The sequence below is a fragment of the Neofelis nebulosa genome, chromosome 6 (assembly GCF_028018385.1).
Source record: "Neofelis nebulosa isolate mNeoNeb1 chromosome 6, mNeoNeb1.pri, whole genome shotgun sequence".
In the NCBI taxonomy this organism is placed as follows: Eukaryota; Metazoa; Chordata; class Mammalia; order Carnivora; family Felidae; genus Neofelis; species Neofelis nebulosa.
Window position 1 is genome coordinate 61,515,401 of NC_080787.1, and position 26,482 is coordinate 61,541,882.

A 26,482-nucleotide genomic window follows, 5' to 3' on the forward strand; every position below is an offset into this window, starting at 1 on the left:
GTCTGAAAGGGTAGAAACAAATTTCCCAGATAATTGCGAAAGGGGATTTACAAGAGATCAGATGAGAGTGCCCAACCTACAGAAGAGAAGCGTGTTGTAGGGAATCACCAACAACCACGGATATACCTGAGATGTCAGAATGCATTTGCTGCCACAATAGAAGTATAATTAGCATCTACTAAGGATTAAGACTTTTGGTGCTTTTCCTGATTCCTTCTACCCCTGATCTGACCCAGAAGACTCTAGTTTCAGAAAGGAGGGTTTCAAAGGGAGGGACAGAGAGGGTGGGGCAGCTGCACATTGGGTTTGGGAATAAAAGTGGATTAACTTCTTAAATTAGATTAGACTTTTTAATACCTGCAAATGATCTGAAAGCTTTGGGATATATCCAGGTTGTCTCAAAATAAGGGGAAGAGAAATCTGGTAGAAAGTATCTGAAGTTGGTGCTGGAAGAAATTACATTATTTTTGGGTGTAAACCTACAAGTCAGGTCATTTAATAAACTAAATTCATTAGTATGTCAATGTAGGTGGTGTTGTCTGAGACATACTCTATTTTTTAAGGGAGATTTTAAAATAGAAAGGTATGTTAGTTAAAAAACATTTTTTGGCATCAAACACAGCATGGTTTAAGTTCTGGCTTTGCCCATTACTCATAACCCAGGCAAATTACTTTTTCTGTGTCTCAGTTTCTTCATCTGTAAGATGGGGATATTAATAATTTACACATTTTGTGGCATATTCCCCGTGCATTATAATTCTTCCTTCTTGGACAGCTGGTTTATGATCTCCCCTCAGCAGTCAGGCTCATACAACATAGCTTGGGCCAGAGTGATTGGACTAGCGCTGGTCACTTTGGTCACATGTCTCTTATCTAGATTTTGATCCAAGACAGATTTAGCCTCTCCATGGGGAAAGGACTCTACAATGTTGATTCAAAAGCCACTGTCAGCTAGGAGATGGTGAGAAGAATAAAACATGACTCCACCAGAGAAAGTACCCAGAGTTCTCTTGCTCTTAGTTCTACTTTCCTTTCTGGGAAGAACTTTGCATTTCCACTCCTTTATATTTTTATAATGAAATTTTCCTATCTTTGTTTATGCTAACTCAGATCAAACAGGAAGGTTAGTTTTAAGAACTGGGATTCAACTCCTAGTGACTGAGTAAACACAGACAAATTACTTAAATGCTCTGTGTCCATTTTCTCAGAATTTGGAGATAGAATAGTACTTACTTCAAAATAATATTAATTCATGAGGAATAAATGAGTCATTACCGGCTAAGATTAAGAACAATGCCTAACACATATTAAGTATCCAATAAATGCTAGCTATTATCTAGTGAGTTGATTTCTATAACTTAGAAATGAAAATAACTTTGACTAATATTATATGACTCAGTGTTGGCATGAGGATTGAAAGGGAAAATGCATGAAAAGAGTTTAGCATGATATGTACCAAGTTTGAAATGGTAATTATTGGCTGTCATTGTCTGTTGCTTTCTTATTTCTTAGTTATGACACCTGATGTTAATCTGCAGAAACGCTGAGATTACACAAAGCATCCATTCTTCATTTTTAATCCACAAGCAGTGAATGGAAATGCAGGCAAAGGGTGACACACATATGTGTGAGGATTGGTTGCAATTTCCATGTCTCTTTCTATCTACTCTTATTTATTCATATCTATATCCATCTATGATCCTAGGACAGAGAATAAAGATATACCTACAGAGACACCTTAACAAAATAGATTAAAGCAATTGAAACTGATTCAGTATTTCAAGGACAGACAGTTTAAAGAATAAATTCTTCTGCTCAGGTGGTTCTCAATTTCATTAATAAAATTATATTTATGAGTAAGGACATCGTATTACCTCTTAAATACAAATTATATTATTTTTTTTTCCTGTCAAAAGCACATCACATGTTGAAGAAAATAACTTGCCTGCAAATCAGTTTTCCAGAGGTCATATGATTTATTCCTAATTAGCTCTAGTCATTACAATCCTCTGTTTTGCCATTGTGTTGTTGTAACGTTTTAGGGCGATTAAGGTTAGCCTTTGTTTTTCCTGTTGGTCTATTCTCATATCATCCAAGTTTATATTTTTCAATTCTTTGGACAAATTTCTTCTAGTTAACTAGAAAACAAAATTTTCTTTCAAGTCTTTACAAAATTACTATTTTTTTGTATATAGTATAATACAAAAGTATTACTATAGATTTTTACCATTATTTAAAATGTTAAAATGACAAGAGAATTCAAGTAACCAACCCTGTTAATTTAATTATCTGGTAATATGTTTCTTTTCTATAATTCTTTTTAATGTTTATTTATTTTTGAGAGAGAGAGAGAGAGAGAGAGAGAGAGAGAATATGAATCCAAAGCAGGCTCCAGGCTCCAAGCTGTTAACACAGAGTCTGACGCAGGGCTCCAAACCCACGAACCATGAGATCATGACCTGAGCTGAAGTCGGACATTAACTGACTGAGCCACCCAGGTGCCCTGGTAATATATTCTTATATGGAAAAGCTTAATGTTTTCTTTGAAAAGGTATGGACTGCAGCAACTGAGAAAAAAGAGTCCTTGTACTTAGCATCTGTTCATAAAATTTCACTAAATTTCTTGAGACCAGAAGCAATGGGCCTACTACAAATGTGAATAAATAGATGAATGAAACTAGAATTTTTTTTCTTTTCATTAACTTGTTTTAGCCCCATCTTTACTCTAAAAGAAACATTGGTAAAGTTATCCCTCAAAATTAACTGGTAAAAAATCATTCTTACATATACATTTTCACAGTTACATAATATTCTCTTTGTCCGGAACATTCTCCTGCTATTGAAAAGACTGGCACCTTCTCAGTTTTTAGTTCTGCAATTAATGACATTTCTTCATAATAGATTTCTAAATAGATCTTTTTCTGCTCCCACAGCACCCTACCCTGTTCTTCTTCATTAGTATAGCATTCTGTTTCAGAATCTGTATACCAGTTTAGATTACATATTTGAGTGTTTATTGTTTAACTGGACTATATTTCTTGCAAATTACAAAAGGGAGAGACTATGACCATCTCATTCACCAGTGTATATCCAGTATTTAAGGCAGTGCTTGTATGCAAAGAATTTGTGGTAGAAATATAAATGAAAGACTTCATCTAACAATTTATAAGTGGATTAATTTATTAAAATAAGAGATAATTTCTATAGAATACTTATGGCCAAGTTTTGTGTGAAAAGCCTTGTTTAATGCACAAGTGTAAGATGCATGTCTGACATACAGCAAAAGCTCTGGACTGGTTACATACATCTGGCAACTATTAATGTATAGAGGGCATTTAACGCTTTAGGATTGTGTTGTATTGCCCCGTCTAACAGTAGATAGATAATACAAGCATAGATAATAAAAGAAGAGAGATCAAACTGAGCTTTCTAGAATTTGTTAAATAAATGACTCTTTAATGCTTACTATTTTAACAAATAGTGTAATTCAGTCTTCTGACAGACTAGATATAACTTCAGCTGGTTCCATCTTTCCACATTCTAATCAAACCTTTCAGTAGAAAAGTCTCTCCATCCTCTCACCATCTCAGTACTGTTGTACAGGCAACACCATCACAACTGTTATACCATTTTACTTTGGGTTTGCAAAACTGTGTAGTCCAATACTGTATCCACCAGACAAGTGGCTATTGAGATGAGGCTTTAAATGTGGCTAGTTTAAATTAATGTGCTGTAAGCATAAAGTACACATCCGATGTGGAAGACTTAGTATGAAAAAAAGAATTTAAAATATTCCATTAATATTTTTACATTATTTCATAGTAATATTTTGGATACACTAGGCTACATAAAGTATATTATTAGTTTCTTCTGTCTCTTTTTCATTTTTTGACGTGGCAACAAGAAAATTTAAAAGTTGCATATGTGCCTTGCATTCTAGTATTATGAACGATGCATCTATAGAACCATCAAAAATTAAGTAATTCATGATCAGTGCATACCAACTTTTTTCTGATTATTACCTCTGTTTAAATATTATCATCTTAAAATGATTTTATAAGCAGTAGTATAAGGAATTCTAATTAACTTTTCTTCTCTACATTTTTATAAGCAAATTTACCTTAGAACAAAAATGCTTTAAAAATGTCTGTCAATTAAAAGGACAATTAGTAAACTCATCAAATGTCATGTTTACATGTCTACAGTCTAAATATACTTATATCCATCTATTGTATAAAGAGAGGGAGAGATAAGTTGGGACAACTGAAATCTTTATTCTCTTAGTTTATGTAGGTTTATCTAATTACTATCTCAAATATATACAATAGAATTTATTTTATTTTTTATTTTTTTATTTTTTTTATTTTTTCAATTCAACTTGGAAGCTACCATTGAACAACTTTGGAGAACACATGCCATGCTCTAGCAGATAAAATACTGAATCTGGAATATGGACACTGTATTCTAGTTCTAGATTTGTCCTTAACTAGTAGTTTCCATAAGTTAATTATCTTGGACTTTGTTTCCATACCTGTGAAATGCTAGTTTCAATTACTTTAATTTAATTTAATTTAATTTAATTTAATTTAATTTAATTTAATTTAATTTAATGTTTTCCAACACCAAACTGATAGCCCAAAAGAGATACTAATCATACGTTTTAATAATCCTACGTATTTTCAATTTTCTGTGTGTCTATGTGTTATGCAATCAATCTGTTAGAAACAAATATACATAATGAAGTCACAAGACTTGAGGAATTCAGGACTGAAATGAGAAAGATAACATACTCATACTTCCTAGTGTGCACATAAACACAAACAGTAAAACTCTGGATTTTGAGTAACCTGTTCTGTGAGTATTCCGCAAGATGAGAAAACATTCCTAATAAATTTAAACTTGATAAATGAGCAATATCTTGCAATACGAGTAGTACATGATGCCAAACGTCACAGGATCACATTTGAGCCAATGGTTTTTCTCTCTCTTGCTCACTGTGGGATTGTGGATGATCGTCTCCCTTGCTTGGATGCTTGGTGTCAGGCTGCAGTGTTTGGCAGAAATCAGTGATTTTTAAGAATAATGGATGGTGCCCACAAGTGATACTGGTGTATTTTTTATCATTTCAAAGCACCTATGGACAGTCCTTTGCTTTTCCATACATGAGTATGCTTAGGAATGTTTTGCTTCATTCTAGGTCAGGCTGCCTGCAGATGTAGACCCTACTGCCTTATTGCAGTCCTTTGCTTTTCCATACATGAGTATGCTTAGGAATGTTTTGCTTCATTCTAGGTCAGGCTGCCTGCAGATGTAGACCCTACTGCCTTATTGCCAGTTACATTAGATACAGTATATGACAAGAGTTTATCAATACTGTACTGTAGTCAACATTTGTGCAAGCGTATACAATGGCCTCCATGAAGAAAAAGGTTGAAAAGAAAAGCAGCAAGAAGAAGGAAATCATCCAGAAATATTAACGATGTATGCGAGTGGCCAAAATTGCAAGATTTTATAAGTCTATGTTGGCCATTTGCACAATATTAAAGAAGAAAGAAGAAATAAGGAGTCTAAATGCAGCAAAAGGAGTCATGAAAATATTAAAGCAACAACCACGTGTTTTGAAAGATGTAGAAAAGTTGCTTCTGGTTTGGAAAATGAGAAACAATGAGCAGGTAATACTGTGATGGAGAACTTTATCTGTGAGAAGGCAAAGCCTTTGTACACCAACCTGGTAAGTAAACTGCCAGGTACATCAACAGAAAACGAAAAAGGCTTCAGAGCAAGCAGGGGATGGTTTAATAATTTTAAGTGGAGAAATGACATCCTTAGTGTTGTGAGTCATGGAGAGGCTGTGAGTTCAGACACTAAGACAGCTGAGGCATTTTGCTATCAAGTTCCAGAAGCTCATGGTTTCCAAGTGCTACCTGCTGGAGCAAGTTTTTAACTGTGATGAGATGGGGCTCTTTTAGAAAAAGATACCAAAGAGGATCTACATTACAAAAAGAAAAGAATGCCATGCCTGGTCACAAGCCCATGAAAGACCATCTCACCCTCTTGTTTTGTGCTAATGCAAACAGGGATTTCAAAGTCAAAGTCAAAGTATCATTCCGAGAATCCATGAACCTTCAAGAAATGTAGGTATAGAAAAGCCAGGGGCGCCTGGGTGGCTCGGTCGGTTAATCGTCCGACTTCGGCTCAGGTCATGATCTCACGGTCTGTGAGTTCGAGCCCCGCATCGGGCTCTGTGCTGACAGCTCGGAGCCTGGAGCCTGTTTCGGATTCTGTGTCTCCCTCTCTCTCTGCTCCTCCCCTGTTCATGCTCTCTCTCTGTCTCAAAAATAAATAAACGTTAAAAAAAAATTAAAAAAAAAAAAAGAAAAGCCAGTTAACGTTATGTGGAGGTCCAACAGAAGGCTTGGATCACTTGTATCTTGTTTGTTGAGTGGATCAATGAGGTCTTTGGTCCTGCAGTGAAGAAATACCTTTTAGAAAAGGATCTGCTACTCAAAGTCTTGCAGTTTATGGATAATGCTCTTGCTCATCCTCCAGGCTTTGAGGATGAATTACTGGGGGAATTTGAGTTCATTAAGGTCAAGCTCCTTCCTCCCAACACCACTCCAATCTTCCAGCCCATAGATCAGCTTTTTAAATCTCAAAAAGCTTTATACTAAAGCACTATTTCAGCGATGCTTCAAGGTGACTGAAGGAACAAACCTTACCCTCTGAGAGTTTTGGAAAAGTCATTTCCACATCATGAACTGTCTCAAGATCATTGATAAAGCCTGGAATGGGGCCACCAAGAGAACCCTCAATTCTGTTTGGAGAAAACCAGCCTGTGTTCTTGGACATGACTTAGAGGAGCTTGCTTATGAACAGAAGCCACCAGTTGTTGATGAAATTGTGTCTTTGGGTAAGACCACAGGACTGGACATGAATAAGGACAACATTCAAGAGCTGGTGGAAAAACATGGCCAGGAGCTGACGAATGGATAGATCTGCATCACGAGCAACGGAAAGAAGTTATGTCGTCAGCAGAAGAGGAGAAGAAAAAGGTAGAGGAATGCCTCATTTCAAATGAGATTAGGGAGATGTTTAAAATGTGGGCAACAGCACAAAATTCTGTAGAAAACACCACCCGAATAAGGGTGTACCAGTGTGAATGATGAATCTGTTTAACAACAATGCAATGTCACATCTAGCCCATCTCCCAACTACCACCTTCTGTGAACTCATAGTTTATTCTCTATCATTAAGAGTCTCTTGTGGTTTCCCTCTCTTCTCTTTCCTGCCCCCTTCCTGAAGATGTGTTCATCTATTTTGTTTCTTAAATTCCAAATGTAAGTGAAATCATATGGTATTTGTCTTTCTCTGATTGACTTATTTCAGTTAGCATAATACATTCTAACACCATCCATGTGATTGCAAATGGCAAGATTTCATTCTTTTTGATGGCTGAGTAATATCCTAGTGTGTGTGTGTGTGTGTGTGTGTGTACACATCTTATTTATCCATTCATCAGTCAATGGACATTTGGGCTTTGTCCATAATTTGACTATTGTTGACAATGCTGCTATAAACATTGGTGTGCATGTACTCCTTCAAATCTGTATTTTTGCATCCTTTGGGTAAATACCTAATAGTGCAATGTTGGATCATAGGGTAGTTCTATTTTTTGTTTATTCAGGAACCTCCATACTGTTCTCCAGAATGGCTACACCAGTTTGCATTCCCACCAACAGTGCAAGAGAGTTCTCCTTTCTCTGCATCCTTACCAATACCTGTTGTTAATTTTAGCCATTCTCACAGGTGTGAGGGGGTATCTCACTGTGGTTTTGATTTGTATTTCCTTGATGATGAGTGATATTGAGCATTTTTTCAAGTGTCTGTTAACCATCTGGATGTCTTCTTTGGAAAAGTGTCTATTCATATCTTCTGCCCATTTCTTAAATGGGTTGTTTGTTTTTCGGATGTTGAGTTTGAAAAGTTCTTTATAGATTTTGATACTAACCCTTTATTAGATATGTTATTTGCAAATAACTTCTCCCATTCCATAGGCTGTCTTTTAGTTTTCTTTTTTTTTTTTTTTAATGTTTATTTTTGAGACAGAGAGAGACAGAGCATGAATGGGGGAGGGGCAGAGAGAGGGAGACACAGAATCGGAAGCAGGCTCCAGGCTCCGAGCCATCAGCCCAGAGCCTGACGTGGGGCTCGAACTCACAAACCGTGAGATCGTGACCTGAGCTGAAGTCGGATGCTCAACCGACTGAGCCACCCAGGCGCCCCTGTCTTTTAGTTTTCTTGATTGTTTCCTTTTCCTTCTCTGTTTCTTGATTGTGTAGAAGTTTTTTATGTTGATGAAGTCCCAGTGGTTCATATTTATTTTTGTTTCCCTTGCCTTCAGCAATGTATCTAGTAGGAAGTTGCTGCTGCCAAAGTCAAAGACATTGCTTCCTGTGTACTCCTCAAGGATTTTGATAGTTTCTTGTTCCACATTTAGGTCTTTCATCCATTTTCAATTTATTTTTGTATGGTGTCAGAAAGTGGTCTAGTTTCATTCTTCTACATGTTGCTGTCCAGTTTTCCTAATGCCATTTGTTAAAGAGACTTTTTATACATTGGATATTCTTTCCTGTTTTGTCATAGATGAGGTGATCGTATACTTGTGGGTTCATATCTGGGTTTTCTATTCTGTCCCATTGATCTGTGTGCCTGTTTTTGTGCTAGTACAATATTGTATTGATTACATCATTGACTGTTATTACTTCCTGTTCTTTATTTTGAGGTGAATTCCTCCATCTTTTCATTTTGGAGGAAGAAAAAATGGTAATAATAAGAATAGAATGAAATACAAATTTTAAAAAATTAAAAAAAAAATCAAATAAAGAAAGCTAGATCCTAGGTGTGTTTTGGTCTGTTTGTTAAGAGAAGCTTGAGAGGAAAAGAAAGGAGAAAAGAGAGAAAAAAAATTTAAAAATTAAAAATTAAAAATAATAAAATTAAAAAATAAAATATTTTGCTCTTTCTGTATCCAAGTAACAAAAGAAAAGAAAAATAATAACAACAAAAACAGAAGCAACAACAACAAAAAAAGAACAAAGGAAAAACAAAACAAAACAAAACAACTGAAGCTAGATCCAGTTTCCTCTAGAGCTGAAACTCTGCAGTACTCTGTGGTCAGCCGACTAAGCTAGTGGAAGGGATTTGTGCCGGTCTTCTGATAAGGGGCCTGCTGCTCTAATTCTCAGACTGACCTGCCCTAGTGGAGATGTGACTGTAGGGCACAGGGGGTGGGGCTTGGTGTAACAGCTCTGTTCTCCACTTGATGGTGCTGTTTAGCTCACTGGGGTCAATCAGTGTTGGGGGGCTAATGGTGAAAACGGCTTCACCTCTGGCTTCATCCCTAGTCTCCAGGGGAGGAAGTTCATACTCTCACAATGTGCAATTATTCACCCCTCCCAGGTCTCCCTACTTCTGTCAGCTCGGCCACATTCCCCCTGTCTGTGCCCAAGCTGTCCACCCACCAGGTGGTGCCTCCCTCCACAGTTTTATCTCAGGTGCAGCTGTGTTTCAAAACACCATACTTCAGAGACCCCTGTGGCTCAAATCCACATTGGTGCTCTGGGGGAGGGTGTCCCTGTGCTATGGCTGGGGCCAACTTGTCCCAGGAAATGGTTGTGCCATGGTGCTGCAGCTGTGCCCAGAGTTTATGGTAAATTGCAACACACAGATGGTGCCAGTGTTTGCTGTCCTCAGCAGGCATCTTTGTTCCTATATGGGTGAAGGAGGTGGCTTGATGGCACCTGCTGGGTCTTCCACCTGTGGAGAGGCCGTATCACATCGACCAAATACACTCCAAACAGGGAAACTGCTTCTCCTCACATGATCCTCAGACATCACTGCCTGCTTCCTCCTGGGAGCACCACCAGGGGCTGACCTCCGAAACTTCAGACTCTGCACTCCACCCTTCATATAAAGCTGGTGGCATTGAAACCCTCTCCTTTTCCCCCTACTGATAGTTTTGGGGATCAGTTTTCTTGTGGAGGCTCCTGTGTTGTGTTTTCATTGTTTTTCTCTAGCTGCTTTCAGGGGAGTGCTTTCTTGTGCAAACCTGATGCACTGCTCTCTCTCCCCATCTCTCTCTTTCCTCTCTGCAAAAATGGCTCCCTTTCCTCGGTGCCACCATGGCTCTTGTCTCCCCTAATTCACCTCTCTACACCACGTATCTGCTGCATTCTCTCCCTCAAATTATGCAGATTGTTCTGTTAATCCTCAGATTGATATCCTAGGTGTTCAAAATCGTTTTATACTAATCTAGCTGTGCTCGAGGGACAAGACTAGCCCAGGGTCCCCTTACTACTCTGCCATCTTATCTCCTCTGCATCTCACTTTTGGACAGAATGACTATGATAGGGTCCTGAGACTTACACAACCAGATGTCAATAATGATATCTCTAAGTGGATGAGTTTATCTCTGTCTTATCTTTTATAATCACATTTTATACCACACTTTTCTCTTTCTTTCTTTCTTTCTTTCTTTCTTTCTTTCTTTCTTTCTTTCTTTCTTTCTTTCTTTTTTTACAAAATAATGCACTGAAAATATGGGCCTAGGATGGTAATTTTTTGATAAAAAATCTAAACTACTTCTGTATAGTAATTTACTATATAAAAATCTGTTATACTTCCAAATTATAAAGAGCTGTTATACTTCCAAATTATTCAGAAACATTAGAATTAAAAGAGTTTTCATCCAATTTTTCTAGCCTGTTGAAATTATGTCTCAATTTTTATCTCTACCTTTTTCTCCTCACCATATCTTTTCTAAATCCTATTCTCAGATTCATGATTCTGAAGCAAGCACCAACCATTATGTCTTTTTCTGAATGAAATGCACTGCTAATGAATCAATACTTTTAATCTTTCATTTTGAGTTCTCTGCAGTATGGGTCCTATTGAATTTCCAGCTTTATTTTTCCACTGATCTCACATGTACCCTGCTTCCAAGCCAAACTAGACAACAATCTTTTCCTTCATGAATTTGCTCATTCTAATTTCTCCAATTCATCCTTTTAAGTACCATTCCAGATATCACTTTTGATCATAGAATATTTTTCCTGATTACCCAAACTGGATATGATAAAGGAACAATCTTTATGAAAATATTTTGATAAGATGTTTATGTTGTGTTTGCAGGAGGAATGGCAATAAAAAGTTTGCTAAACAGGTCTGAAATATAAATAAGTAAAAATATCAAGAATTCAAGGACAAAACAGAAAATAGGGGAGTGATGAGAACAGGGAGGAGAAATATCTGAAGAATTTTTAAGGAAAATATTATGGCATGTGTGTGTGTACACGTGTGCTATAAAAACCTTATGTGAATGACTCTACTTTTGTATGGAAATAAAAGAGAGGCCCATTGTTGAGGATCTTGATGGATTTTATGATCCAGTTAGAGGCCTAAGGTAAAGGATGATTCCTCTTACCCCTCTTCTTTCTGTCCTGCTCAGGCAGTGGGTTAGCATATGGCTGAGGTTTTGCCAACTAGACAGTTACAAAATACTTCTTGGGACTCTGAATCTTAAGCAAATGATTCAGAACACAGTGACAGTATAAGCTCTTCTTCGGTGGTGGTGGTGGTGGTGCTCCAAACTGTTTTTGGATGAACCTCATTCTGCTTCCTGTTTCCTAGTTCTCCAGAGTATCCTTCAGAGTATATTTTCCAAGTTGGTTCCACTTGCTTTTCCCAATTTTGTTAGCATCAGATATCCATCTAATAAACTTCCTTTTCTACTATATGATCAAGTAAATTCCCTGAGGAATGACTACAAGTCCTATGGTAGGCAGAATAATGCCCCCCCCCCCACCCAACGCAAAGATGTCCACATCCTAATTCCTAGGATCCATGCAAATGTTATTTTACAAGGCAAAGGGACATTAAGGCTGCAGTTGGAATTTAAACTGCTAATCAGCCGATGCTGAGATACAAGGATTATCCTGGATTATCTATCTGAATGGGCTCTGTGTAATAATAAGGCTCATTAAACATAGAAAAGGGAGGTGGAAGCATAGATGGAGTAACATGGTATGAAAAAGTTTCAGCTCACCATTGTTTGCTTTGAAGATGAATATAGGGGGCCATGAACCAAGGAATGAAGAAGGCCTCTAGAAGTTGGAAAAGGCAAGGATATAGATTCTCCCCTAGAACCTCCAGAAAGGAACACAGCCCTGCCAATATCTTGATTTTAACCCACTGAGAATTATGTCAGTCTTTCTATCTATGGAACTTTAATATATGGAATTTTAAAGTTTATTTATGTATTTTAAGAGAAAAAGTAAGAGAGACAAGAGAGGAAAGAGGGAGGGGCAGAGAGAAAGGAAGAGAGAGAATCCCAACCAGTCTCCATGTTGTCAATATGGAGCCCAAGGTGGAGCTTGATCCCATGAACTGTGAGATTATGATCAAGCTGAAATCAAAGAGTTGGACATTTAACTGAAAGAGCCACCAGGCGCTCAGTCCATGATTTATGGAAATTCAAGATAATAAACTTGTACTGTTGAAATCACTAAGTTGTGTGATAATTAGTTATGGAAGCAACAGAAAACTAATATAGGTCCTAAGTAATACATTGTTAAGGGGGAGGTGATGTTGAGCTGAGACTATGTAGCTTTAAAGAAGGAAGTGGGAAATGCCAGCCTACCTTTGTTATGTTTATCTTCCTTTCCCTGCATCTCCCATTCTACACCCCATGTGAACAAATACTTGCAAACTTAAAGACGAAAACATGATTTCTTAATTTCATAGTACCTCCAATATCTAACTCCATGTGTTATACATGTTTGGTGTTCACCTAATGTTTATTTATTTAAATATGTTTAATTGTAGTGGAATAAAAGGATGTTAATTAAGGAAATAAAGGACACAAATATATGTCATTCTTTTTCGATAGACAGAAGGGTGTATGTATTCCCTCCTTATCCTATATGGAAATTGCTGGATTATTACCAGTGTAAGTAGAGAGATTGATGGATATTTACTTTTTACATAGTTATAATCACTGAGAAGAGGAGGGAGCTATCTTCTCCCACCAACTAACTGAACATAGGGCTCCTTGCTGGAGAGTGTGCTGCAACTGATAGTGGAGAAGACTGGAGCCCTTCAGCCCACCCTTGCTTTCAAAAATGAAACCCTCTTGTCTCCTTTCAGCCCCTGTCCTTGACTTCAATCTCCATTCATTTTCAACTTAACTATTTCAGCAGTTGCTGTTTACTAACAAATATGCAGCGCTGCTCTAGGATTTGAAAAATACATTTTCAGACATGGGAATTTTCAGTATTATGTTTGAAAATGCCAATACCCATTTCTTGGCCGTTTGCTGATGATGTAGACTATCAGTTCCCTGCAAAGGAGATAAATCGTTGTTATAAGAAGCTGATTAATGCTCTGTTTCTCTGCCTTCTTGGCTCTGGAATGTCTAACATTAGGTCACCTGATCTAAAGTAAATAAATGAATTCAATCTACTCTAATATGCCTTTAAAATAATATAGTAAAAGTAAAGGCAGGTGTTAAGGCAATCTTTTTTTTCTTTCTTTTATAATAAGACAAAATGCCTGCTAAAACCTCTCATTTTTATTTCTAGGTTTGTAATTTACTCAGTACAGTTGACCTTTAAACATATATGGGATATACACAGACAGGATATCAAATAAAACAAAAGATTTCTTGGTTTTAATGTATGGCATTTAAATACTCCTTTATTGCACTATTTATAAAACTGTTTTATAGAACACTAAAAAGTATTGGGCTGTTTAAAAATGTTAATCCTATAATTAATAGTCAGAGGCATACGCTTTTCCCCAGCACAAGGCACTGATATTCTAAATCTGTCACTCTGAACTTTACAGTAGGAGACAGCCATCTGCCTGCATGCAGCCATCTAAAACAAAGCAAGAATATATGTTCTTATGTTTCCCCTGTGAGATGCAGGATCATTATGATAAATTAGGCAACAAGGTTTAGCTAATATGAATTAAGATAGCATATGTTGAGAAAAAAACACATATTAAATCAAACCAATTCAATAAAAGTCAATGCTATTAGGTGATTGGATAGGGATGATTTGATAAAATAGAGCACATTACGTAATGCCAAGTAGAAAGGAAACATGTGTATGGGTGACCCATTACTGAGTCCCATAGCCCTAAAAAACCCTTCTCTGTATTACTGAACCCAGCACAATTTTAATTACGGTCTATATTTAATTTAAACCTCAATTTTGCTGTGAAAAATCAAAGTTGTTAAAATAAAATACTTTAATATCCTCTCACAAGAATATTAACTGGAAGTAAAAAAGCAAGGTTGTAAAGAAAAATCAACTTCTGGGGCACCTGGGTGGCTCAGTCGGTTAAGTGTCTGACTTCAGCTCAGGTCATGATCTTGCGGTTCGTGAGTTCAAGCCCCGCATCAGGCTCTGTGCTGACGGCTTCAAGCCTGGAGCCTGATTCAGATTCTGTGTCTCCCTTTCCCTCTCTCTGCCCCTCCCCCACTCATACTCAGTCTCTCTCTGTCCCTGTCAAAAATAAATAAACATTAAAAAAAATTTTAAAAAAAATCAACTTCTAACATATCTTTACTTATAGAGGCCTGTGCAATTATATATTTTTTTTTCAGAGAATTGTATTGCCATCATTAATAAACAGATTTTTCTGAAATTCAAATCTTGTTCTTCTACTTTCTACATTTCAGGTTTTACTGAAATCATTATAGAGATAGATATGATTCTTTTCAGGTCACCTAATGTGCTCTACAGTTTAATTTTATGTGGATCACAGTAATAATCCTCTCTGTAGTAAAAATTTAGTAGATCAACATTAATTTCTTTAGTTTTCTGGTTTTCAAAATTTCATTTTATTTTATTTGAGAGAGAAAGAGAGAGCACACGCATGCGAGGGGTGGGGGAGGCGGGGGGAGAGAGAGAGAATCTTAAACAGGCTCCATGATCAGTGTAGAGCCCCATGCGGGGTTCAATCCTATGACCCTGGGATCATGACTCTAGCTGAAATCAAGAAGCAGACATTCAATCGAATGAGACACCACCCAGGTACCCCCAAAGTTTTATTTTTTAAAGAAAATTCTTTTTTTCCTGAAATAGATACTTTTTATGTAGAGACTAAAGAGTAAGAAAATTCAGAAATTCCATGCCCTGCTATCATGTTAAATTTGATATTCTAACTAGTATAGCAATGGAGCATCATGGTTAAATGTGAAGTCTGGAGTCAGCCAAGATTGCTTCTAATCCTACCTCTACCACAGACAGACTATGAGACCTTCAGTGAGTAATTTAACAGAGTCTAGGCTTTAGATTTCTCATTTGTAAATTGGGTTAATTTTTAGTTCCCACTTCAGCTGGGTTATTCTGAGGGTTAAATGAAATAAGATGCATGAAGCACCTAGTGCAGTGTCTGGTAAATCAGACCCTTCACAGTGATAGTATGTAAATTTCATTCTGGAAGCATAATTTCATATATTTTAGCTGTTGAATGTACTCAATAAAGGACTCATTAAAAATTATTTTCATAGCAATTATCTTTAAGTTCTAAGCATTTTAATACTGATAATATTTCTAATATACATATATATAGAGAGAGAGAGTGAGAGAGAGAGACAGAGAGAGAGAGACAGAAAGACAGAAAGAGACAGAGACAGACTGATTTAGGGACTGTTTATCCAAATCAAGATTTTTACCAGGTAGATGAAACACTGAAACTGGCATAGAATATTGTTTATTGAAATCTACACTTAGAAATTGTGGCATTTGGCCAATCTAGATAATACTATAAAAAGTCTCATCATGGTACTAGATTCCTGAATCATGGGTCTTAGGTGCCCATCCTCATTTGTCAATCAGGATTGTAAAATGCATACCAGTATGAATTATATTTAGAGCATTAGATTGAAAACACAAACCTGTTCTTGACTTTATGACTGAAAGAAGAAAGGTACTTAATTCAAATTTAAGGGATAAACGATTAAAACAACATAAAATTCTTATACTTAGAAATAATATTCCAGGGGCGCTTGGGTGGCTCAGTTGGTTAAGCATCTGACTTCGGCTCAGGTCATGATCTCACGGTCCGTGAGTTCGAGCCCCATGTCAGGCTCTGTGCTGACAGCTCAGAGCCTGGAGCCTGCTTCAGATTCTGTGTCTCCCTCTCTCTCTGACCCTCCCCCATTCATGCTCTGTCTCTCTCTGTCTCAAAAATAAATAAACATTAAAAAAAAAATATTCCAAATTCTAAAAATGCACATTACACTGCATTATAAGTATTACACATGAAATATTTCCCAAAAAAGGAGGAAAGAAAAAGATAATACTATGACAACTCATACTATAAAAAAAGAGTTCTATTGCATAAATTTTGTTAGAGTATCACACAACCTAAGATATTACTCAAAGTTCTTTAAAAAGTCTGTAATTGGCAATAATTATTTACTCACAGTTTCTGATTATTTTGCACTCAGAAATTAGTACTCTATACTGGATTACCTAATTTTTGCAATGCATATAATCCAATTATTAGTTTTTAAAATATTATAAATTCAATAGGAAAAACATTAGAATGTAGAAGGCAGGAAGTGATTAATAATGCTGAAAAGAGAAAAATAAAATATCCCTAACAACAAATATAAACAGAGATTCCCAGTCCTTTTCCTGAGGTCAATTTTCTACATTCTGCAACCTAAAACACCAAATAGAATTAAACCACAGTCAAGCCTTGGGTTTAACTCCAAATAAGCCTGGATTTATATCTTTCTGGAGAAAGTACAGGTCTGTACATCCAGTGTTAAAGATGTTCAGTAAGGAGTTAAAGGAGGGAGAACTGGGGATTCAGTAGGAGAGATAAGGATTATGGCTGGAGGGTCATTTGTAGTCTAATGTGTATGACTGACCATGAGATATAGCCAATAACTAAAGACTCCTCGTTTCATTACATCAATTTCACTATCACTAGTAAATCTGATTTTAAAAAAAACATTAAAAATCAAAGTATAGATTAATAAATTAATCTAATAAATTAATAAATAAAATAATTTATTATAAAAATAAGAATAATTAAGAAGGGTATTTTTCTAAAACTCTACCTAGCATGAAATTAAAAAAAGAAAAAGCCCTCTCAGAGATTTAAATGGCTAAGTGTGGATCTAAGAGAGCTTCACAGTCCAAATTATGCTCCTAGAACTCTACTTACAGAATGTAGTATAAATGGTCTCATACTGTAGCAGAATTGGCAAGTCTCATATTTTGCAGACATATAAAATATTCACTCAAAAATCAAGCAAAGTGATGTTTTCAAAAGCATTTTACAGTTAAAAAATAGACTTTAAGGATACATATTATTTATACAATGAGACGGAAAACAGACCATGTTTCCATTTTTTTTGCTTTTAACTATATTTACTTGCTTACTTGGCTGAATATTAACACATAACAGTCACACAAGGTCATTTGGCAAGAAGAGCTGAATAACATATATGTACCTATGAGTTTGCTTCCAGAGGTCTCACATTTTGGTGCTGAAAAAGGATTTAAACACAATCTTGGACAAATAATGAAATTCTCTGCCATATGAATCACTATCCAATAGTAATCCCCATCCTCACCTCCTCAATTTAGAACCAGTGATTAATTTTACATAGAAAACAATGTCACTTTTCAGCTATTAGTGTAAGGACATGCATCATGACCTAATGCCTTTGTAATCTGCCCAGGGCGTTTCTGGCTCTAATTGCCCATCACTGCTTTAATTAACTGAGTGACTCTTAGGAGGCCATTAGATGTTTGCAATAGGGAAATTCTCTTTTGATTCATAAACAGCTCCATTAATGCTAAAACCATGTTCTAAAGTATCAAAAAAATAACCAATCTTAACAAAATAATTTAAATATGGGGATCTGCTTACGAAATACAAAAAAACAGTGATGTGATTAATAATTAAGCAATAAAAATAGTATACAAGAGAACCTAATTGTTTCTATGCTGACAAAAGATGGACACACCATAATTTTAGAACAAACTACATAAAGAACACTACATTTCCACCTAAACTCTTATTTTTTGTGGCAGCTGAAAATATATTTTGAACGGCAATCCTAATGGAGAAAATAAAATCTTAGGTTTGCTTCTACAATACTGAACCAAAAGTGTTCTATCATAATTCATTTTTAAATAAGATTATACAGATGTTTCTTGTTTCTGTCAACATGCTTACTATAAGGTTGTAATTCTCTTGTCACCTCTAGAGAACTTTTTAAAAACAAATGAAGATCGATTACCTTGTTCACAGAAACGGCCAGTAAAATGTAGCGGACAGTCACAGTGGAATGAGAAGGTACCGCTGGAGAGGGAGACAGGATGACAAGTGCCTCCATTGTAACACAGGTCCTCCTGGCACACGGGTGGCGCTACAGGAGGGGTGCCGAGGGAGGTCCACGTGGAGTCAACCCCTTCTGTTGCACTAGAAGGAGCAACAGAAGACACTGTAGACAGAGTGGATTCCTGGGATCTAGATTTATAACAAGATCAGAAAACACAATATAAGTAAAAGTACATGAACTTAAACAGAAATAACAGAAACTCTGGTTTAAAATAAGATGAAATAAAAACAACACATATCAGCGGTTTAACCTAGGGTAAAGAGAATTATCATGTTTGGTTTCCAGTTGTGGGATTTACAAATGTTGAAAATGCCTGAGCTCTAGAATGTGACCTCAGGTGGATCACAGAGCTATAGTCCATCTATGTGGTTCTGAGAAGCTAAATTAATTTCTTCTAAGTACTTAAGAAACTTGAATGTATCAGCCTCCATAAGCCTAATTGTTTTCTTACATAAAAGAATCAGAATGTGGCTAAGTATAGCTCTACTTTGACTATTTTAACCCTCATGAACCTAAGTTAAAAAAAAAAATGAGGCCATGTTACATTTTAATGGTAAAACCGCTTGCACTTGAATTATTTCTAGGTTGATTACTAGAAATGTGTATTCCTCAAAGTGACTTGCATTCAAGAGTTACCCAAGAGGTACCTTAGAAATGCCTGCAAGTGATTCTCTTAATTTTTTTTCCCACAAATTTTACTACCAGTTTAATTTTTTTCTTCCTTAATAAATAATGAAACAACAACAAAATCCCTTTGAATTAAGTTGAAGTTCCTTACTTTTATATTCAAAGCCTCTTGGTAATGGAATTATTCTTTGCTTTCCAGCTCACTTTATCGTGATTCCTAATAAATACCTTAACTTCACTCATACTCAATGAGATTACTATTCCTTCAAAACTCCGAACGTTCTGAATTTAGGCAGTTTGCTGAACTACTTTCTACGCATTGTTGCTCCTCTCTTGCTATCTAAGTTTCACCTAAAGTGCCAAGTCAAAATCTATCTTATTTCCTCTACATAGCCTTCCTTCTTCATTGGTCCTTAAGATGAAATTGGTATTTCTTTCATCTTTAAAATTCCGTATGTCAATGTACCACTGCTGGAATATTTTCCACTGGCTTGGAGTACATTTTTTAATTTTAGGTAGAGCTACAGGCTGTACATTGGTCATTGTTTTTCTACCTTCCCCCCACACACAAATTCCTCATTTTGGCAGAATTCCTTATTCATAGTAAACAACTGAATTGATGTCTTCAGAGTGCTCCTGAGTGTTACATTACTGTTTGGAAGTAGTGCTTTTGGAATTTTCATTTAATAAAAATCACTAGGAGAATTATCTTTTTAATATAAAAAAAATCTTCCTGCAATAACTAATAAACAACAACTTATCTGAGTAAATTTTTATTTTGTACATTGTCATAAAGATAAAACTTTGGCAAAAGAAGTCCATTCAAAAGTTATCTTCAGACTGACGTTTAGAGACTCAGTCATTTTTGCATCTCCTGTCTATTACCATGTCAATTTATTGGAATAAAAAAGCTGAAGAAAATGAAATAGATAATTTATTAAAACATTTTACCAAAACCAAAATAATATTAATTGGCAGGTCATTTCTTTTGTTTTACAACGCTCTTGCAACCTGAAATTTCTACTTATGATGTTTATCACAGGTTGTAACCATATATTTATATTTTTGATGAAGCCAAACTGTCTTCTCTCTCCTCAATGTCCACAAAGAATGGATGGATCATCTTTGCTCATTTCTTCATGTTATCCCTAACAACAATGATAATCCTCAAGTAGACTTTTCAAGAAATATTTTATAAACTAATTTGAATAATTTTTGTAAACATCCAATGTACCACAGTACCAACAAGAAAAATAGAAAGTGAAAATAAGTTTATATTTAGGGTCCATTTCATAACTCCATTACACACCATGTTTGGTTTTATAAATAATATGAATTCTAACACTTCTGATGCAATCTTGCAATCAACTTTCTCAGATTTCATTCTGTTAGATTAGCATAATTCTCCCCATTTGTACTCATAGTATAAATTTGTCCCTTTAAAGTAACTTCCATTAAGCAATGCTAATTTGAAGTTCATGGAATTTATTACTCAGTATTCCGTATTCTACTTTAATTTTTATTTCATTGTTTCTGAATGATTTCACCATTTCATCTATCTCTTGCTATAGACTTCATGAACTGCAGTCAATTATCTCTTTCAGGAATAAATTAGACTGAATTAAATGTCACTACTTCTTTCTTCTACAGTAGCTGCTAAGGGAGTCTACGTCTCACCTGAAAAAATCAATATGTTGCACATTTCAGCTGCTAGCTGATTATACAAACATAATTACTGTTAATTGATCCATCAATTAAAACAGCAGGGCCATAAATCAAATTTTGAAAACAGCATTAATTTAACATATTCTGTTTTTAAGGTCAAATTTGGTATTTGATATATCACTATTAACAGCCCTTCACTTTCAGTGTTTTTCTTTTCTTAAATTATAAATTATGTCATAACCTCACCTATTTTAGAATTAAAGTAAACTTTATTCAATTTTAATAGATTTAAAAAGAAACAAATTTCTTCTGATAACATTTTAACTTATTTTCACTTTATGTAAAATAGGTTAAACATATAAAATAAACATGGACATTAAATACAATTAGATGATAGTCATACTGATATAATTAGTAATGTACAAAAGGAGCATTAAATTTGTAATTGCTTTCATTCTAAAAATCATGACTATATGAAAGCTTACAAATAAATCAGGATTCAGGATTTTCAACACTTTTAAATCAATAATATTGTAAAACTTCATTGCCTTTCTTATTACTATCAGTCTAAAATAATAAGTATAAAGAATCTGCTGGATTGTCTCTTGGGTATCTCTGGACAAAGATACAGTGATGAACCAGTCATTGGTATAACAAGCAGTAATCTCTAAAGACCTTTTTCTGAATGAATTAATGATTGAATGATATGCTAATTTTACTCAAAATCAAGCCTGATCCTTAGAGAAAGGCCACCTTGATATGACAGTGATTGCTAATCATGTTGTGGGAGTTCTGGGTGGAAGAAAGGAAGACCCTCCACTCATTGTCTCATTCCTGCCATTCTCTCATTTCCAGAAAGTTCTACAACATCATTTGCCTGGCAGGCAGCAAGCAATTCACATTGTTTCAGCCTGAGGGATTTTACTTGTTAGCTGACTTTATCACAGTTTAGCATACATTTGTCTGGCCTCAATTTCTTAGAAGAAAGAATGGACTCACAATTATGAAGCCCTGCTTCATAAGCAGAGAAGCAGGATTTTTGGAATTATGAGGAAGTATTAAAAAGAAAAAACTTAGCCAGAGGAGTCTTGAGTTTGTGGCTCTTAACAGTATAGGGGGAAAGAAATCTTCAAAAATCATTATAATTAAATTTTTAAAGTGGGAAAATAATCTAGGCAATAAAAGACATATACTTGATGTACAAATAATATGTACACTGTTTTTTAAAAATGAGAATAGTTGTATAAACATACATACTCCCTTCTACTTCATCTTTCACCTACTAGGATATGCTCATCTGCTCTTTACTTTTTCACCTAAAAATAATTCTTAGCATGCTGCCCTATCAGTTCTTCATTTTCCTTTTTAAGTTGCAAAGTGTTATACTGTTTAACTATACATTATTGCTTCTATCAGTTTGGAATTAATATATTTAAGCTGTTTCAAGTTTTTCCTCTAATATCTGGGTCATACATTTATTTTAATAGGTATATAGATATACTTTGCAGAGGATACCCCTTTAAAGTACAAGAGTCAATAAATTTTAGTAGATTGAGAGGTGTGCAAACATCAACATAACCCAATTTTATATTTTGTCTTCCCTAAAATTGTACTATTTCTGTGGAGTTTCTTAGTGGTCAGGCCCTCAGTTCCCATTTAGGATAACTGTCAACATCTAGTCATGTTTTAGTGGTGGTGGCGAATAGGAATAAACTCAAAGTATTTAATTTCTGCTCTATCAAAATCATGAGAACATCATGCTAGCAAATAGAGCTTGAAACATACTGAATGGCTTCAAAATTTTATTTAAATTGTCAGCATTGTCTACTAGCTTCAAAATTCATGTTATCTTGTCTTTAGTTTGATCTAATAGTGAATTCTTTCTGAAAGCAAAACACAGAAAAATGTTTGCTATTTAAGATGTATTTAATTACCATAACTACATTAAAAGAGGAAATATGTAAAATTACTGTTAGTACTTATAAAATTCTCATTTGCCATTCAAGACAAAAATTAAATATCAAACAAAAATTATACCTGGAAGAATTGATCTGAAAACACTAATCCCAGGTATTATTATTACTCTTCTTTTTTTCGCATAACATTATGCAATAGAATAATCATATCCTAGTAACAAATGCAATATTGAACATTTTATTTTATTTTTTCCTAAAGTTTATTTTTGAGAGAGAGAGAGAGAACAAGCACAAGTGGGGAGGGGCAGAGAGAGAGAGAGAGAGAGAGAGAGAGAATCCCAAGCAGGATCCAGGCTCTGAGCTGTCAGCACAGAGCCTGACATGGGGCTCAAACTCACGAACTGTAAGATCATGACCTGAACAGAAGTCAGGTGCTTAACCAACTAAGCCACACAGGTGCCCCAATATTTCACATTTAAAGCACAAGTAAATTCATTCACTATTAACATAATAGTGGGATTTTAAAAGATCTTGTTTTCACATTGTCCCAATTTTTCTCACTAAAGAAATACATTTCTCATTCTCACAATCTTGTATGTTTTAGCTCTTACATATTCATAGATAAGGTTCCTTAGATCACAAGCATTCTCACATAACTGAAGTTCGCAGAATTGCTGTGTGTTAAGCAGAATAGTAGTACCCCAAGGCATTCCAAGCCGCTGCTGTCCCTCAATATACAGGATGGGTAATTTTGAAGAGCTGTACTCTCACTGATTGGTTATGATTTTCTTTTCCCATGTCAGCCCTACTGAGGATTGTTCCTGATCACAGAGAAGGTGCAAGCTGTCCTGATCTTGATTCCCGAGTCCAACCCTGCATGGGAATTAAATCAATGCTTTCTGCCAATATGCCAAATCAGTCAAAAGCAGAAATGTTGGATTTCTTTCCTTTTCTTCCTTTCCACATCTGAAATTCTACACCCCCCTCCTTTTTAAAAAACTAGTAAAATATCTTTTCTACCTTCTGTCAGTTCTTCTACATTTGTATTTTCTTTTCAGTATCTGACTTTAGTTCCTGTTTTTCTGTAATTCATCCTTCTCACTGTTCTTGTTCTTATTACTCTCATACCAAAAATTATTCCAATTGAAATACACGTTCTTCTGTGATTTGGTTCCATCTCACTTTTTGGTTCTGCCTGCCTCCAGCGCTTTAATGTATGTCCAATACAAGTATGTTCTAACCACATCTTATATAACTTTTAAAATATTTTTCAGTATTTTTACTTCAATTTATAGGAGATAATTATATATGACAGATACTGCTCTAGTCTATGTCTTTTCAAATAAGATTTCCTGGTCTGAGAATTTTGTAGTGTTTTCAGTTTTCCGTCTCCTGTTACTCCTGTTGACAATTAATTTGCTACATGCAATTATCCTTCTATTGTAGAAAACTTGTTTCTCTTCTCTGGATGCCTTCAAAATGTTCTTTTTGGTCTTTTTCTTTCCAGTTTTTCCACTGTGATATGTTGAGATATAGAATTATTTTTATTCATCTAGCTTAGTTTTTTTCTGGGGAGATTTTCTATATGAAGCATCTATGCTTTTCACATATTCTGGAAAAATGATAGCTTTCCCACATTCATTTTAAATTCTTCTATTAAAACATTAGATGAAATAAAATTTTCTCATTTTATCTTCCATGTCTTCAGCTCCTTTTGCAACATCTCTCTCAATTCATAATAGTTTCTTTAGATATATTATTCCATTCATTATTTATCATCACAGCTCTTTATTTATTAATTTTGAGAGAGAGAGAGAGAGAGAAAGAGAGAGAGAGCGAGCCAGGGAGGGGCAGAGAGAATCTCAAAACAGACTCTGCACTGACCAGTGCAGGGCTCCAACTGCTGTGCTCCTACTGCAGGGTTTGAACTCATGAACCATGATATCATGATCTGAGCTGAAATCAAGAGTTGGATGTTTAACCGACAGAGCTACCCAGGCGCCCCTCTTTATAGCTCTAATTGCTGTTTAACTTGTCAATTTTTCAATTTAAATTATTATGTTTTCACTTTTTACACTTCTATTTACTTGTGTTAAAAGCTCTCTGTTCAGTTTTCATGGTATCTTTTTCTTTACTCATACTCTAACTTCCCTCTTTTACTTCTTAAAAAAATCAAGCATAAATTTTTTTATTCTGTATCTGGTAATAATAACATCTGGTCTTTGCAGATCCAAGTCACCTCCTCTTCTTTCTGCTGTCTCATCTCTCAGGGTGATTTTTATTCCCTTTCAAATGTCTTATAATATTTTCACTGTAGACTCATATTCTTTGGAACTATATCTGTGAGAATACTTTGAGGCCTTAGTGTAAGGCATTTCTTAGAGGACTTATATTTGCTTTCTTCATTCCATGAGGGCAATTTCAGCCTGGAAACACTAAAAAATAAATTTTTCTTTAAGACTTTTAAATAAATAGGAAGTGGCTCATTTATAGTATAATCCCTGGAACCAAGTCAACAAATATTTTGAATAAGTTAATGATTTACAGGTTTGGATCACAAACCTCCATAGTGAGCTAGTTTGTTGTTATAGTTTTTTTTAAATTTTTATTAAGTTTTAAATTTTAATTCCAGTATGGTTAACATGCAGTGTTAAATTAGTTTCAGATATACAATATAGTGATTCAACAATTCTACACAACATTACTCAGGCTCCTCATGATAAGTGTACTCTTAATTCCCCTTCACCTATGTCACTCAATCCCACCTCCTTCCTCTCTGATATGCTTTAATTTAAATGAGAACCCTCAGTTAAAGTTACTATTATTTATTTGCAATAAGAGCATTTTGTACTTGAATCATACTCCAAAATACATGGTTCTAAAAGATATAAAATATTTCACCCAAGAGAAAAAGAACACAGAGTTTCTTCAATTACAGTATTATACATAAGTGGGGAAGATTTTTTCCCTCCTACCTAAAGCTAATGCACAGTCAGGAAAATTTTTGTCAGATAGTTTTTTTTTTTTCCTTTCCTTTTTTTGGGGGGGTGGTAAGGATTTTTCTCATTAGTTTGGTATTTTAATAATTTATTTAAAACCCTTTCTCTACTTTAGCCTATATTTTATGTCTGACTTATAGTTGGAATGTTTTTCAGCCACTACATTACCCAAAATGGAAGTCACCATTTTATATTTCTTTAATTTTCCAGGAACTTCTCAAAATACACGCCTGTTAAATGAACACTTTATTTTTTTCAACACTAATATATATGAATGTTGCATGTGAATATGTGTGTGTATCTTTAAGTTTTTGTAGTTCTCCATATATTCTTTATAGGAGTAGACTTAGATATGGGTGTACAGCTTATAATTCTTAGAAAATGCTTAATATTATTTTGTATATTTGTACCATAGAACACTTAGTTGTTATTCTATGATTATTTCTCTTTTTAGGGCTTAAAACCTTAAAGCAACTTTATTTACTTACTTAGCTAAATCAGCTCTGATATATAATAATTGCTAAAGATATATTTTTTGATTTTATAAATTTTCTAATCCATAGATACATTCTGAGGTGTGGCATAAAAAGAAACAAATCATTTTTAAATATAAAATTTAATGGATCATTATGGATACTGAACTCTACATCATGGATCCTTAAAGAAATCTACAAATTCACAATCTAATGCTTGTATTATTTAGATTTTTAAGAGCAAATTAAATTTAAAATAACATATTTATAAAAACAGTATTTTTTACTAAAAGAACATTTTACTAAATGGCTACATTTAGTTTTGTAAATCACTGAAGTTTGAATATCTTTCCACTATTGACAATAAGG

General features: G+C 35.0%; 1 protein-coding gene across 1 annotated transcript in view; it reads right to left on the reverse strand.

Annotated features, from left to right (window-relative positions):
* LOC131515417 (protein eyes shut homolog) overlaps positions 1 to 26,482 on the reverse strand; it is a 779,912-nt gene that overhangs the window by 432,859 nt on the left and 320,571 nt on the right. Inside the window, exon 9 of the mRNA XM_058736156.1 lies at positions 18,332 to 18,561. Coding sequence (XP_058592139.1) covers positions 18,332 to 18,561 — 230 coding nt within the window. The remainder of the gene's footprint in view (positions 1 to 18,331; positions 18,562 to 26,482) is intronic.